We start from the raw sequence: 15287 nt of genomic DNA on the forward strand, positions 1-15287 counted from the left end.
GTAGTGTGAAAGAAAACACTGGTGTGTGTTAAACCTGTACTTATTGCCATCTAATTCTCATCATATAACCAGAAAGTAACCATTCCCTACTCACTTTCTCCATGTCATCTGTGATTTCAATACACCTCTACCATATCATTTTTATTTCATACATCAAAAACTCCTGAGCCTGTTTAATAACTCTTTACACAGAAACTGCTTTGTATGGCTGAAAATCTCTATTGTCCTCCTCTGCACTGTTTCCAGTTCTAATAAATTATTTAAGAAGAAGGGTCCATAGTGTGGATCTATAAATGGTTTGATGTTTTTTTTCAGTTTTGTTTTTCAAACATCATTAATATTTCCTAAGGCCCTGTTGACTTTTTTTACTATCTCTGAGCCAGCACTGAGCTGATAGATCCAGGGTACAGCCCAAGGTAATTCTAAGTGCTGTTTCACAGCTGGTAGTGCTTAATTCAGAAATCTCTGTAATCAACGTACAAGTAGAACTACTTTTCTCCATGTTCTATTTTTCCTTTAATCGCTACAGAAATTCATGTTATTTTACTACCCAGCCAGTGACTATCTTGAGATCTTTCTGAACATTTTGCAGTTCTTTCATTTTTCTATGCTGAAAGATTTTGTACTTGCTAACTTTGTCACCTTCCTACTCATCCATTTTCCAGGTTAAATATGAATATTTTCAACAGTTCATATTGATCATCACTGTCAAAATGGTCCATTTATTCTTTTAACCAAGTACTAATCCATGAAAGAGCTTTTCCTCCTTATTCTAGTACACTTTCTTTCATGGTCTTTCATGAAGGATCTTGTCAAAACTTTTTGAAAATCAAAATACAATATTAATCAAATGAGCCTTTGTTCACATGTTCATTGAATCCTTCAAACAGATTCATAAGGCACACTGCCCTCTACAAAAAACCTGATCTTGAGTTTTGCCTATTTCTGCCACAGTTCAGAAATGGTATAAATCATTTACTGTAGTTCTACTGATTTGCCTGGTACAGAAATCAGACCTTCTGATTTTACTTTACTGGAAACCTCTGCCTGCCTTTTACAAGTTGGATAAAGAGTTTCTATTTATGTAATATTAATGTAAGTTTTTAAAAGTATTATAAACTATTTTTAATGCTTCAAGCAACCTCATTTTTAACTACAGCCAGAAGACATGGATAAATACAATATATGCCTGATTAATTTTTATTCTTCATTTATCAGCTTGCTCTAAACTTGACACTTCTGTTTGAGACAGTTTTTCTGACTTGTTCCCATGAACAAAGACTCCCAAGTGGGAAATTCCCTGAGCTTTTCTATTCACTGATACAAATGAACTAATCTAGCTTTTTCGGATTTTCTGCTGTGTCCTTTTCTTTCTTGAGATCTCTGGATATAACTTGATTACACCTTAATCGTATTTAACTCCTTTGAATCTCTAGTAATCTTTTGGATTCTGATTTATCTGAAGAAGTACTTCTCAGTAACATTTAAGCATTTACCAAATTATTCCTTAATATATGTGTACGTGTTATTAAGAGTATGACCTTCCAGAATCTGTCACAGTTTATGTCCTTTTCTATTATTCCCAATTGAATATAACTGCTGCTTTTTCATGGAGCTTCTTTTTTATTGTTTAATAGATTATTTTTTTCTTGCTTAATTGTGTTGCTTGAATAATTTTGAACTAGAGAAATGCATCTTCCCTGAATGTCTAATATGCAGTCTATAAACCCTATGCTTGCCATCAGCAATCTTGAATTGTTCATTTTGATTTTCTTTTTAAAGGTTTCCTTGCTTTGATTAAGTTGTTTTATAGGGAGGCCTTCTCATTCCTACAAGAATGTTGAATTTGCCCTTCAAGAGGAGAGTTTTAAACCAGTTCCTCGTGCATAAATCCAGAGGTGCTTCTCTTTTTATGTTTTCTCTAACTAGCTGTTTTGAGATGCAGTCACCTACAGGAGTTTTAAATAATATTATCCATTAATCTATACAGACATGAAATTCAATCTGTCTTCTCTAACTTTGCAGCCTTTTTGATCTCTTCTAGCACATCATATTGACTGTCACTTCCTTGATCTGTCCTAAATATACACAGAACTTCAGTGCATGAAATTTTGGTGTTATTTACTATCACAAAACAATGTGCACCATGGGATTTGATGCCTGTGTCCCACCTGATTCTCAAATTTTTGAGTTACCCTCCTCCCAACTAGCCACTGGCGCAGCCCTACAGCACAGCAAGCCTCACGCTCTTTTGTAATCTAGGTCAACATGTCCTAGCTGGACAGTCTTGTCTTATGAGAGAAACTTCCATTCCTTCCAGATGAAAATACCCTGCTGTACACCAGGGTTCAGCAGTAAAGCACACAGGTGAGACTAACTCTTTAGAAGTAAGCCAGTCGTATTTGAAAGTTTCAAGAACTCATTCTTACGTTCACGAGTTAAGTCTTAGCAAACTCAAATTCAATTAAATGTCTCAGGATGGAACAACTCCCGAATACTCATTTAAATCTGTCTAGTCAGTCCATTTTTTTAATTTCCCATCAAGAACTTTCCCTTATCCTGCTCTTTCCTTTCTCTGCAGTTAAGGAAGAGAGACCAGGATTGGAAGCTCCATCGCCACCAGCCCAGCAATCCCCTTTCTTATGCAATATATGTACACAGTCAGGGATAACCTTCAGCCTACCATCTATCAAGGGACCTCAACAAAGAGAGGAAGGCGTAGAGACTACTAACTGTCATATACTCTTCCAGCTCTTACGCTTGTTGATGTGGTTCATCTGTATATTTTATTTGGCTCAATGCCTTCTTTCATTTACAGCACTTGCAAGATCTAAGCTGTCACTGTATTACACAGTATGCAAACTCCTGTCAGTGTCCCACTGGCTATCTTTGAACAGGCTTCTGTAGTGCATATGTAGTGCATACCACGTCAGCAGCCTAATTACATTTCAATTTAGGGCAGATGTTTCAGGTCTGTCTTTTGTTGTTGTTGCAATGAACTAACATTTCAGCAGAAGCACATCTTCTTTTGCTTTTGGTCTATTACTTCACAGGCCTTGTTTGAATGGGGCTTTATTTGTTGAAACTGTTATTCCCTGTTTTCTACCTGAATACTATCAGTTTCTGTCCTATCTTTGAGAGTACAGAGGCTTTGAAAGTTCATCCTAAAGGATGAGTCATCTTGAAATATGAGTTTTATCAGTCAGTTTTCTCCCAGCCTAACAGTCTTCCAAAACTACAAAAAAAGAAATACATGCAAAAGCATGCACCAGACCCTTGAAAATACCTGCAGTCCCAGGACTGGCCTCTGCCATTTTCACTCCTGCTCAACAGTGTATAAATTTCAAAAAGTATCTCCTGTAAGTCAGTGGGACTGCTTGCTGAGCAAAGTACTACGAAGCCTGAGTAAAGATTGAGATGTCTGGACCTTATTTATTCTAACATGTTGTGCTGGGTTTGAGTGAGTGGTGGGGTTTTTGGTAGCAGAGGAGGGGGCTACAGTGGTGGGCTCCTGTGAGAACCCTCTCAAAGCTCCCTTGGCTCCAAGTCAGACCCACCTCGGAAACAAGGCCAAACCAATTAGCTGCGCCTCTGTGATAACTTATTTAAGAAGGGGATCCAGGGAGGAGGAGTTGGAGTTGTGAGGAGAACATCTATGTGAACATCGAGGTCAGTAGAAAAAAGGAGAAGGAGGAGGGGACGTGCACCAGTGCAGAGAGTCCCCTCAGTCTGTGGTGACATGGCAGGAGCCATTCCCCCCTACTGCCCATGGAGGCCCACAGTGCAGCAGATGCCGACCTGCAGCCCATGAAGGAGCCCGCGCTGGAGCAGGCGGCTGCACCCAAAGAAGGCTGGGACTCTGTGGGAAGAAGTAGCCCCTGATGTTGTTGTTCAGCACTGGGAGGGCTGCAACATGTTGGGGTGTCCCAAGCCGGAGCAACTAGGGAAACGTCGCAGCCTGTAGGAGGGACTCATGTTGGAGAAATTTGGTGGAGGACTGTCTCCTGTGAGAGGTGGGCAACACTGGAGCCCGGGAAGAGTGCAAGGAGTTTCCCCCCTCCAAGGGGAAAGAACCAGCAACAATGACTGCACCCCCCATTCCCTGCCCCTGTGCCACTGGGCAGGAGAAGGCAGAAATATGGGGAGCAAAGCTGAGCCCAGGAAGAAGGGATGGGTCAGGGAAGGTGTTTTTAAGATGTGGTAATGCTTCTCACTGTCTCACTCTGCTTGCTAAGTGTTGTTGCTAGCATCCATATTAAATTTATGTTCTTTTTTCTTCCCCTAACGAGTCTGTCTTTTGTCTGTGACTGTAATGGGTGAATCATCCCTACATGTCCTTATCTCGAATCCCAAGCCTTTTGCTTTATGTTCTCCTTCCCAGCACTGGGAGGGGAAGGGGGGAGTGAGCGGCTGTGTGGTGCTCAGTTGCCCTCTGAGCTCAACCCACAACAAATGTCTGAGAAAGTTTTTCAGCAAAAATAAACATCTCTCAATGGGATTATATTCTACATAAATAGGCAATAGGGAAAAAACCTCACTGCATGATAGCACACAATGAAGACCGAGTCACAAAGCTCTGACAGTTTCCAAACCTCATACCTCTTGCAAGTTCTTAAAAGCCAAGTAAAATGGCTATTTATTAAAATCTAGCCGCTACAGCATGAAACAATAGCACTGAATCACTGAGAAAGCCTAATAACTGGAGTAGGGAGCAGTTCTGAATGTCTAGATTCCACCTTCATTTCTGTATGGACAATTGCAAGTGATCACAATATCAGCAATGGTCAAGTTTACTTTTTACTAAGATGGATGGGACATAGGTGGACAAGTTCAGTTTCAAAATTATTTCCTTTCAGTTACAAACCTAGAGACATTTTGATCAGTTTATTTTATCAGTACCACAGTTTGCAAACATACTATGATTTATTGTAAGTTTCCAACTCTATCTTTTCTATATTGCTCATGAACATACCGTATAATGTTGCTATGAAAGAATATCTGAAAAGCATTTTTGAAGATTCAAAACCAAAAACATACTATACAAGCTAGAATAATAGTATTTCATTTCAGAATGCCAAGTGAAACACGTGAGGACAAAGTTATACTAGGCTGATAAAATTGGATATTATACATGCTTAATATAAAAAAATACTTTTTTTTTCCCCTAAAACAATGCCTGGTCAATTATAAAGTGACTCCTTCATGTCCTTCTCTTATCTACCGAAACCTGATGACAACTACAGGATGCAGTCATTTAAATCCTCTTGGTGTACTTCATCAGTGTACCAGTTCTTATGGTATTTTCTACAATTTTTCATTTTAATTGTTACTTACCTACAGTGTTCAAGCACACAGAGAATGTACAGCCTCCAGCTTTGTTTTCCTTGAAAACGGTTCACAGTGACTTTATATCCCTGGTGATTTTCCTTATTATCATATTTCCATTTTACATTAATGTTTTTAATCTTCCTGATTCATTTGCTTACCACACATTTAAACAGCATATTCTTGTCTTACACCAAGCAAACGATTTATCCTTAAACAATCAGCCAGACAACTCTGAGATGTATTTCAGCCTACCCAGTGTGTATTCATTCTGATTCACAGGTGGATAGATTCCTTCAGACAGATCATGCTTTCCAACCTTTCCTTTATGAAGGCTCCCCAGTGCTTCAAACCCAACTGCAGCCAAGGGTAAGCAGTGTACAGTAAGAATTTTATCAGTGTATTGAATATAAATTTGAGGGAAAAAAAAAAAAAAAGTGATCTGCTTTCAGGATAGTTTTATGCTAAAAATTATATCCTGCTCTTGATTCAAACACAACCTACTCCATTACCACAAAAATCTTTTGTTAAAAGAAATATTAAAAAGGCTTTTTATTTCAACTAGTATTATCGTGTCTTCTCGGTTGAATAAGACATTATAGTAAAAAATCTGGGCCACTGGTCCAAGCACTATAATCAAACATACTGTGCGAGAAGTAAACAGTTTTCCTGATGTGTTGGAACTTTATTTAGTAGAAGAAGACATAAAGGAAAGCAGATAAACAGAAAGGACAAGGAGCAAAACCAGGACTACTGTAGGTAGAATGGCTACAAAGTCCAGTTATGTGTCAAGCTGACTTATGTTTGTTCTTGTGGTCTTAAAATATGTAAATAAAATAAAATAAATATCAGAATTGCCCTCTGAACACTGTCTAGACAGTGCAATTGTCCACTTCTCATTGGACTCCAAGGACTGGGCAGGACACAGACAACTAGTTTTAGGAACAAATGCATGGACTACTTTGGGGAGGGAATTCCATGTATCATGGCTGTTATCTAAATAACAACTGTTGTGCTTGTCATATATGAGAAGAAGTAGGTTAAACACACAGAATAACCTCTACAGTAAATAAGTTGGAAAGAGGAGACATCAATGGGTCTAAAAAGCAATAAAGGAAAAAAAATATTTGATGTGTTACAAACAGCAGATTCAACAGAGATTAAGAATACTCTAATGTGCTCAAAAGCAACAGGCCTCTAAGCAATTGCACCCACATGAGTTAAATTTCAGGAAGAACATGTGAAGCTGGTCATAGTCAAAACAGAAAATTATGAGAGTTTTAATTTTGTGAAGAAAACAAAAGAACTCTCTGGTTCTTGGGTCTGGAGGAAGCGCTGATATATGAAACGTGTTTGATTGCCTAGGGCTAGATGAGCAGGACTGGCTGCTTGCCAATAAAAGTAAAAGGCGGCAAAACAGAGATAATCTGATTTTTGGATATGTTATCTTCAAGATGGCAGCATGACAGATTTTCTGATTTATTACAGTTAATGATCTTTAGAGTAGATGGATGGAGACAACAGAGAAAAAGCAAGAAATGAAAGGAAGGGTCCAAACAGGAGCTTTATTCTCTTCCTAGAGATGTCCAGAAAACAGGCAAGAGAAGAATTTACCAGAAAAAAAGATTAAAAAGGTGGGAGGAGATACAGGAAGCAAGATGTTAAAGCACAGTACCACCCAGTCAGATTCAGAAAGTGCAAGCAGATTTAGAAAGCAACTATGAGATGGTTTAGATCTGTTGAAGGCTCAGAGGCAAGAATAAGACATTATGAGAGCTCCTAATGACACTCTTACTGACAACCAAACAAGATGGAAAAATGTCTTTATCTTTTTGCTTCCCTCTTCCCCTGAGAGAAGAGCTGACAGCCTGTTAACTGCCTTTCAGCTGGCAGTCCCCTGGAGAATGACCCACACCAGCAGCCAACATGGAAGGTGTGAAAAGACCACAGCAGTAACAGATAAAAACTGAGAGACCAAGCAGCTGCTTTACACACAAGTGAGACATTGCATTTCTTTGAATTAATCATTCTTTCACCTCAAAATCATAGTCTCAGTATTTTACAAAAGCACTGAATGTTAGTAGTGGCAAATGTTTGAATAAAAGTTGTCCTGTTTGAGAGGTTTCTCTGTTGTATTAAGTCTGTCACCGGTAACCTGTACACTCTCACCCACAGGTTTGGTACAGGCATCACACAGTCTTGCTGGTTTTTTTCCAGCTTTGGGATTCATCCTCTCTTCTGCTGCTACTGTCTCTCCTATCAATCCGTGTGACATACCGTACCGGCTGCCCATGCCCAGGCCTGGCAGTGGAGGGTCTGCGGGGCGGCCCCTGTGAGGGGAGCCCGGGGCTGCCCCACGCCGGACACGGCCGCTTCCAGCCGGTTCCAGCAGACCCTGCACAGGGCCCGGCTGGGCCCCGAAGAAAGAACGGGTCAGAGGAGGTCAGAGAAGGAGGAGGAGGAGGTGTTCCAGGCACTGGAGCAGATTCCCCTCTAGCCCCTTGAGGAGACCATGGTGAGCAGATATCCACACTGCACACCATGGAGGACCCCATGAAGGAACAGGTGCATATTTCCCAAAAGAACACCCATTGTGGAGCAGATTTTTTTCCTAAAGGTCATCAGACCATGTGAAGGATCTGTGCTGGAGCTGGGGAAAACTGTGAGGAGAAAGCAGCTTCAGAGAGGAACCATAATGACCACAACTCGCATTCCTCATCCCCCTGTACCACATGTGGTAGGGGAGGAGGAGGTAGAGGAGTTGGGAATGAAGGAGTGAGGTTGAGCCTGAGGGAAAAAAAAAAAAAAAAAAAGAAAAGGAGGTGAGGGGGAAAGGTTTTCAATTTTTGTCTTTGGTTATTGTTATCAGAATCTATTTAAATTGGCAATAAATTGAATTGATTTTCCCCAAGTCAAGTCTGTTTTGCCCATGACGATAATTAGTAAGCAAACTCCTGGTCTTTACCTTGACCTGTGAGCTGCTTCATCTTATTTTCTCCCCCTATCCTGCTGAGAAGCGTAGTGAGAGAGCAGCTGAGTGGGCAGTTGTGCTGGCCAAAGTCTACCCACCATATACACCACTGTGACAGTAATCAGTATCCTTTCATTAAACTGATGCAATCAGTACATGGTTGTTACAGTAGATTTTACAACCCTGGGCCCTGTATTTGCATCTCTGTTATGCTGCTTTTATGTTCCATTGATCTCTGTTTCAAAAAAGATCGCTACGACATCTTTTGTCAATAGACTGTAATTAACCCAATTAAAACATCTCTTAAGAACTGACCTTGAGTTTTGTTGTTTTCTTCCTACCGTATTTTCAGAAATTTGTCAACAAAAGAACCAGAAAAAAAAAGGCAAGCCATTGTTTCCAAAGCACAAGGAAGCAGTTTATTCTCTATTTGAAGACAGACTTTACAGGGCTGTGGTAAACAGTTTGCAATTCTATATTAATAATGTAGATGGCACATAAATATGACACCTTTCAAACAGATTTTCTTCTAGGTTTCAAACAGAAATATGCTTAGAGAGGAAAAGAAATTAAAACATTATGGTTGTACTAGCTCTAATCTCTGTTGTAATAGAAGAAAGCTCTTTAAAGCCAAAATTCTCCAATATATTCCATGGGGAATACTCTTCCAAATGTACCCAAGTCTGCAAGCCATAAACCTGAACAAAGTCTTAGCAAATTTGGGAATATAAAATCTGAATTTCCAAAGAAAAGTACCATAAGAATGCAGGTAGATTATTGTTCACATGAGTAAACTTAAAAAAAAAAAAAAAAAGTTTTTTTTAAAGAGGTATAACATGTTTTTCAGCTTTTCTTTGACCATCACTGAGCTTAAGCTTTAACATCAATGGCTTTTAGGGATCTTACCTCCTTCTGTATGCTTCTCGTCTTTGACACAGGTATCATGTAAAGACCCATTTGGATCACAGGAACATGGCTGGCATGGATCTGGGCTATCTGGCAATATCTATAAAAACAAGGATTTCAAAACAAAACATTGCCTTTAATAATTCAAATATTTTATTTACTTCTGAAACAAAAAGTTTAAACAAAAAAAGAATGACTTCTGTGTAGGTAGCTCACACTTTAACAAAAGTTAGATGGTTGCCAAACTTAGCCCATGCAGTCTAGGCATTAAAGATACATTTTGAATTTGTATTTAGAAACACATAAGTGATTTAGATACAAAAATGTTCTCATGTTCTCAAATGTTCTCAAGAAAACAGGTGTAGAGATAATAACAGACCCTTGTCTGTTATACTGATAATTAAAATCAATAAATGTAATGAAGTAGATTTTAAGCATTCACTACCTAAAGTAACATTGACAAATAGTTCAGTTGTTCTGGTCAACATGATTCAAAAAACTAACTGAAGTTAGTCAGTAATTGAACAAAAGGGGTAAGGGAAGAAAAGTGAACATTAGAAAATGGAACAATTTCCTTTCTTGAAAAAGTTACCTCAAGCAAACACAAACCTTAGTTTAATATCACACTGGGAATATAAAGTAGAAGTTCTCCATGAACTAGGTATATATACATACTATAGACGCACTATACACACACACATATATAAAAATGGTATTAGTTGGATGCTAACCCAATTCAGAGAAAAAAATCAAGCACACTGCTGTTGAATAGATCAGTACTCCCTTTCTCAAGCTCTAAGGCTAAAACCAGTATATCAGGGAGACTGTAATTATTGTTATTTGCCGATGTTTTCTGTGTTTGAGGATTGGAAACGAATCAGACTAAATGCCATGATTTGCCCAACTGAAACTATACAGACAAAATATCAGGAATTTAAGCACACACTTACACACTAATAGCATAGCTGTCTAAAGCACAGGCACAGCCCATACAACCTAATATAAAGATTAATCTTCTGACAGCTTCAACTTAGATAAAAATACAGGCTTATATGATAAAATGCAAAAAACAATTCCTGCTGCACTGAAAATGAAAGGCATTCATGAAACACTACAGAATTTCAGCGGTTATTAATTTTACATTACATTTTTAAAAGAAAAATCACAGACTATCTTTCTCCAGTATCAAATATAGCAATATTTCTTTGATCTTTGATAACAAATCTTGAAATTCATTACTGAGGCAAAAGTTCTGTTTACAGGACCACATCCTCCTTTAAATTTAATTGAAATACAAGCTGGAGGCCCTGATCCTAAGTGCATTCCTTCATATCAACACAATTCCCTTTCCTATTTCTGTGAGCATTAACTTCATAGATTTCCATCTGTGAAAAGCAACTGCTACACTGTCAGAATTAGAAATTAATCTTCACAAAATGGCAGTCCAAACTGTGTCATCTCTTTTTAATAACTTAACTCCCCATGCTGAAGTGATGGTTTGGCCACCAAGCTTTACAGTGTAGTGGCAACAGGAACACACATTTACCCCTTTAGGTCTGAAGTAACCGTCGACACAGGTCTCGCAGTTTATGCCACTGGTGTGGCTTGTACAATTCACACACACTCCGCCCCCAATGTATTCTCCATGGACATTCAAACTCTGCTTTCTGTCTGCAACATCCTGATCATAGTAACACTCCTCAGTCTTCCCATGGCAGTTGCATGCTAAAAGAGAAGGAACTGTTTTAGCAAACACTTTCTGGCTAGAGATGTCATGCTGTTACAAAGATATTAAAAAGACTTGTTCAACATTTTATCATTGGTGCTGCACTGCAACTGACAGCACATCCAAGCATTAATTTACTACTTCACCTGTGAAAAGTACTGTGGTCCCATCACAAATCCAGCCTGGAATTCTGTGTGTTGTGGTTTTTTCTCAATGTTTTGTCTGGTAGGATATAACCTAATTACGTTCTTCCTGTTTTGTTTTATTTTTTTTTTTCTGTTTAAATTGATAGTCCAGAAACATTTTGGTGGTTGCACATACATATGGTTCATGAAAGAGTCAGCTAGTTTAAAATACAATAGGAATTACAAGGAAAGCAGCAGAATGGTATGAGTGAAATAAAATAATTTCCATGAAAGCTGAAAGACATCCTAAAACCACTTGATTTTCACATGTCCATATCAGAAAAAATAGATTCCCAATCTTAAAACTTCTTTAGAAGTTTAGATTTGAACTCTTACGTTTCAGGTCCACATGCAGGAGAGCTAATCAAATAACCTGCTGCTGTGAAAATGAGGTAGTGCTCCCTCTCTCTCTTCCTCTGTGGTATTAAAACATTCATTTCCACATAAAGAGAAATCCAAAGTTTGTCAACATTGTAGGGAGTCATTTTCCTCACATCTGAACCAGATCCCAGGAAACTGCTACCACCATGAAAGTACAATTCACTGAAGGTTGAACAGGGCATAAGAAGTCTCTCTTAAAAATGAAAATAAATGTACCCTGATCTCATTCAAGAATGCATTCCCAGTACAGACACAGTCCCTACTGAAACAAAGACCTCTGAGACCAAAGCTTACAGGGCACAAATAAGCAATTACTACTTTTAATATGGGGATATCCGTTTCTTTTTATTTTTAACCACTCATAGTAAAACTATAGCTGCAATCCTACAATCAAATAAACATTTACATGTAATGGAGTATTAGATTTTATTATGTTCAGAAATGTGAGTGGTATGTGACCTTTGGAAGCAAAATGATAAAGTTCAATTATAACTATCCTTACTACAGTAAATCTGAAAATGGAATTCCCACACTGTGGGTATGTGATCATTTCAAGGTACATTTTAATTCCATGTTGGAAAACAAGATACAGTGGTTTTTCCATTAAAAAAAAAACAGAAACTCAAACTGCATTTTGATTATGTAAAAATATGTTGTTTCAACAAGGCTGAACATTGTAATATACCAAAGTGTCATTTATACAAAAGTCATACTGTTAAAGCTTAATATAATGAAAAATCAATAAAAAAGACTTTTCACTTACCAGAATACAGTCCTGTTATTTTATCAAAACAAAAACACAATTATAAATATTAAACAAGTCAAGATTATTTTTTTATACAGCATTCCACCAAGATCAGTAGTTTACACTAAAATATTCTGAGTACGTTAAGACACAAATCTACATGTAATTGTTCTGTTAACTTTCTTGAGTCAGCCTAAGTAAGAGAACAACAACTGATTCATAAACAAATCTGGTTAGAAATAAAATTAGTAAAATTAATAAAATAAAATCAATTGCAAAATCCTGTAAGATCTGATTTCAGTTTTCACTAGCAGTTGCAACAAACCTTTTCTATACCGCTTTCAACTTACGTTCACATTCATGCTTAAGCAGGAAAGTGCCAGCATGCCAAGGCTTTTGATGGAAACCAGGACAACACTGATCACATGTCTCTCCGCATGTGTTATGCTCACACTGACAGACGGATTTCTATTTTAAAAGAAAAACAAATATTTACACAATGTGATGATTTGAAGAATCTGTCCGTGTACATAATCTGCATTCCAGTTCAAATTGTGAAAACATTAACACTAAGAATGGCTATATTCTGTAATTACTCTATTTATTCATTTTTATTCATTTATGTATCCTGCATTTGCCAAGTGAGAGACAAAAGAGTGTGTTTAACTTCTATAGCTCTGTTTTAAGAAAACAGACACGATGCAAAGGAAGATGGTTGGCCAGAGAATCTAAGGAGAATCTAAGAATGGAGGAGAACCTAATTCCAAATGGCTGAAGAAAGGAGGGTGGGAGATTGAAATTCCCCCAGTATAGCAAATAAGCCAAAGTGCTGTCAGCCCTCAGATACAGATTCCCATTACAGGAAAATTGATCTGGTAGCTAGCTTACACCAGGAGTGAGCCATTCTCCACTCTTCCCTTAGATGCAGCAATCCTGCAGCTGCAGAGTGAAATCAATTCTGTTTGCTGATCCAATAAAAATTGGCCTTTAATCTTAGCATTATTTTTTTACTGGATGAGTCAACTCATCATATAAACTACTAATTGCATAACTAATTCTGTGTGCGAGATAGCAGGAGTATTTAATAAGAGATTAGGTCAGGACCAGCCTTTCAGTCACTTTTCAGTTCCTCGGCAGAACACCTTAGTCCCAGCATCAAAATATTGCTGTAGCAAACACCCAAACTCTCTAAGCCCCAGAAGCAGCTTGGAAAATATAAAAGAAACTGTATTTTGGAGAAATGCAGAGCAAAAATTGCCTTCCCAGTAGTTATTCAGTGGAGGGGATTCTCTGTGGTCCTTGTGAAGCCACTCAAGGTCAAAGCAGCAAGTTAACCTGGAGAAATTCTATGACTCACAGGACAAAGCATAAATCTTGCAAAACGAGGTTAAGTTAAGGTGTGCTTCAGAAAAGCAAGGCAGGAAATTCAAGCAAGTTTATTCTTTGTAATGCTAGGGGAAAGACTCAATGATATGACTAATAATGACAGTCATGATGTTTATAAGCCAAAGCCCACCTATTTTGGTATGGCTCAGGCTAAACAGTATCCCTGGAGAACTAAACCAAACACTCCAAATCTCTTATGGCATGAGTTATTTCATTTATGCTATTTTTTATACTGGTCAGACAACAAATACATATTTGTCATTCTGCAAAACAGGACACCACACTTGTCAAAATACTTTTAGTTTATCTAGTAGCCAAACTATCTGAAGTATGTATTAATCACAATAGCAGCACTTATTTTCTGATGTAGGCCCAATTCTAACAGATGGCACTGAGACAATGCTGTCTTTTCATAACTAAGGCCATCTGACACAATAGTTCAACACTTACTATACACATCACCACAGAGGAGGCTTAGGAGGATTAAGCCAAGGAGTTTGTAAAATTTTTACAAGGATCCATGGAAACTGCTTTGAACTGTAAATGCATTCCCTGTAAGATTCCTTCCAGTATGTTCTCTTTTTAATCAGTTCCTACAGAATAGCTTAATGTCATATACGAACAAGACTTTCTGTTAAATCCTACTAAGATCCTACTTAAGTGAATAGTATATGAAGAGATCCCACATTGTGGCACATTAGTAATACTAGTAAGATTGGAAACATGTATTACTGATAATGTGTGCATAGATCTGGATCATCAGCAACAAATTATATTTCTATATTTCAATTATATTGGTTATGTGTTTATTAATGGTGCAAAAAGAAAACTACAAATTGGAAGACATTATAAACAACTCATGATTTTCTAGACTAGCTTGACTAATCACTCAATTAATATTTCCTGCATAGTAAATGCACCATTCTAGAGCCATCATTTGTTTGCAAGTATCGATTAAATACTTGAGTCATTTAGGAAACACTTTGATTAATATCAACAGGGAAAAGAAAGACTGACTGTTAGTGCTCATCTCTACAACTACATAATGTAACCCAAATTTCCATTGTTCCTAGGAAACTTTCAGTATGGATTGAATTATATGAAACCTATTCTTTCATTTCAGAGAAAGCCTCTGCTGACATTGTATGAATGTTTATTATTCTGGTTGCCAGCACTGTTTCATCTTGGCACTGTTTCAGACTGTTCTTCTAGGTGAGGAACAGACGTAAATTCACAGAACTCTGAGGAATACCAGGATTTATTTTCTCATATTCCACCCTATGAATAAGTCACATAAAAAAATATACATATACATACATTGGTCACTGGATCCAGTGGACAAGCCTTCGCATGGCCTGAACATATACACATACCTCCAACAGAGATATCTTTTATAGAATAGTAATACTGTAAGACAAAACAGAAATTGAATTGCTAAGTGGATTGTAAAATGCAGGTGCCAAACTTCAGAAATCATTTCCTGTGACAAATCTGTCAAGTCCTGTTTTATTTCTTTTTTGATCTATCACAAATATAGCAGACAGTATAATACAAGCTGAGTCTTGATCAACAGATTCAGGCTTAGTGAAAGAAAGGGTATAAATTGGCATGGTTCCATTTGTTTGAAGTCACAAGAGCCATGTCAATTTATACACAGCATAC

At 37.8% G+C, this 15287-nt stretch overlaps 1 protein-coding gene across 2 annotated transcripts in view; it reads right to left on the bottom strand.

Moving 5' to 3' along the window:
- Positions 1 to 15287, bottom strand: part of LAMA2 (laminin subunit alpha 2) — a 393841-nt gene that overhangs the window by 229650 nt on the left and 148904 nt on the right. For both annotated transcript variants that reach the window (XM_042795940.1, XM_042795938.1), the window contains exons 6-9: positions 14943 to 15032; positions 12590 to 12707; positions 10749 to 10927; positions 9203 to 9302 (exon numbers count right to left, since the gene is read on the bottom strand). In XM_042795940.1, the coding sequence (XP_042651874.1) occupies positions 9203 to 9302; positions 10749 to 10927; positions 12590 to 12707; positions 14943 to 15032 (487 nt within the window). The remainder of the gene's footprint in view (positions 1 to 9202; positions 9303 to 10748; positions 10928 to 12589; positions 12708 to 14942; positions 15033 to 15287) is intronic.

The sequence above is a fragment of the Tyto alba genome, unplaced genomic scaffold, assembly GCF_018691265.1.
Source record: "Tyto alba isolate M040663 unplaced genomic scaffold, T.alba_DEE_v4.0 Super-Scaffold_22, whole genome shotgun sequence".
Taxonomy (NCBI): domain Eukaryota; kingdom Metazoa; phylum Chordata; class Aves; order Strigiformes; family Tytonidae; genus Tyto; species Tyto alba.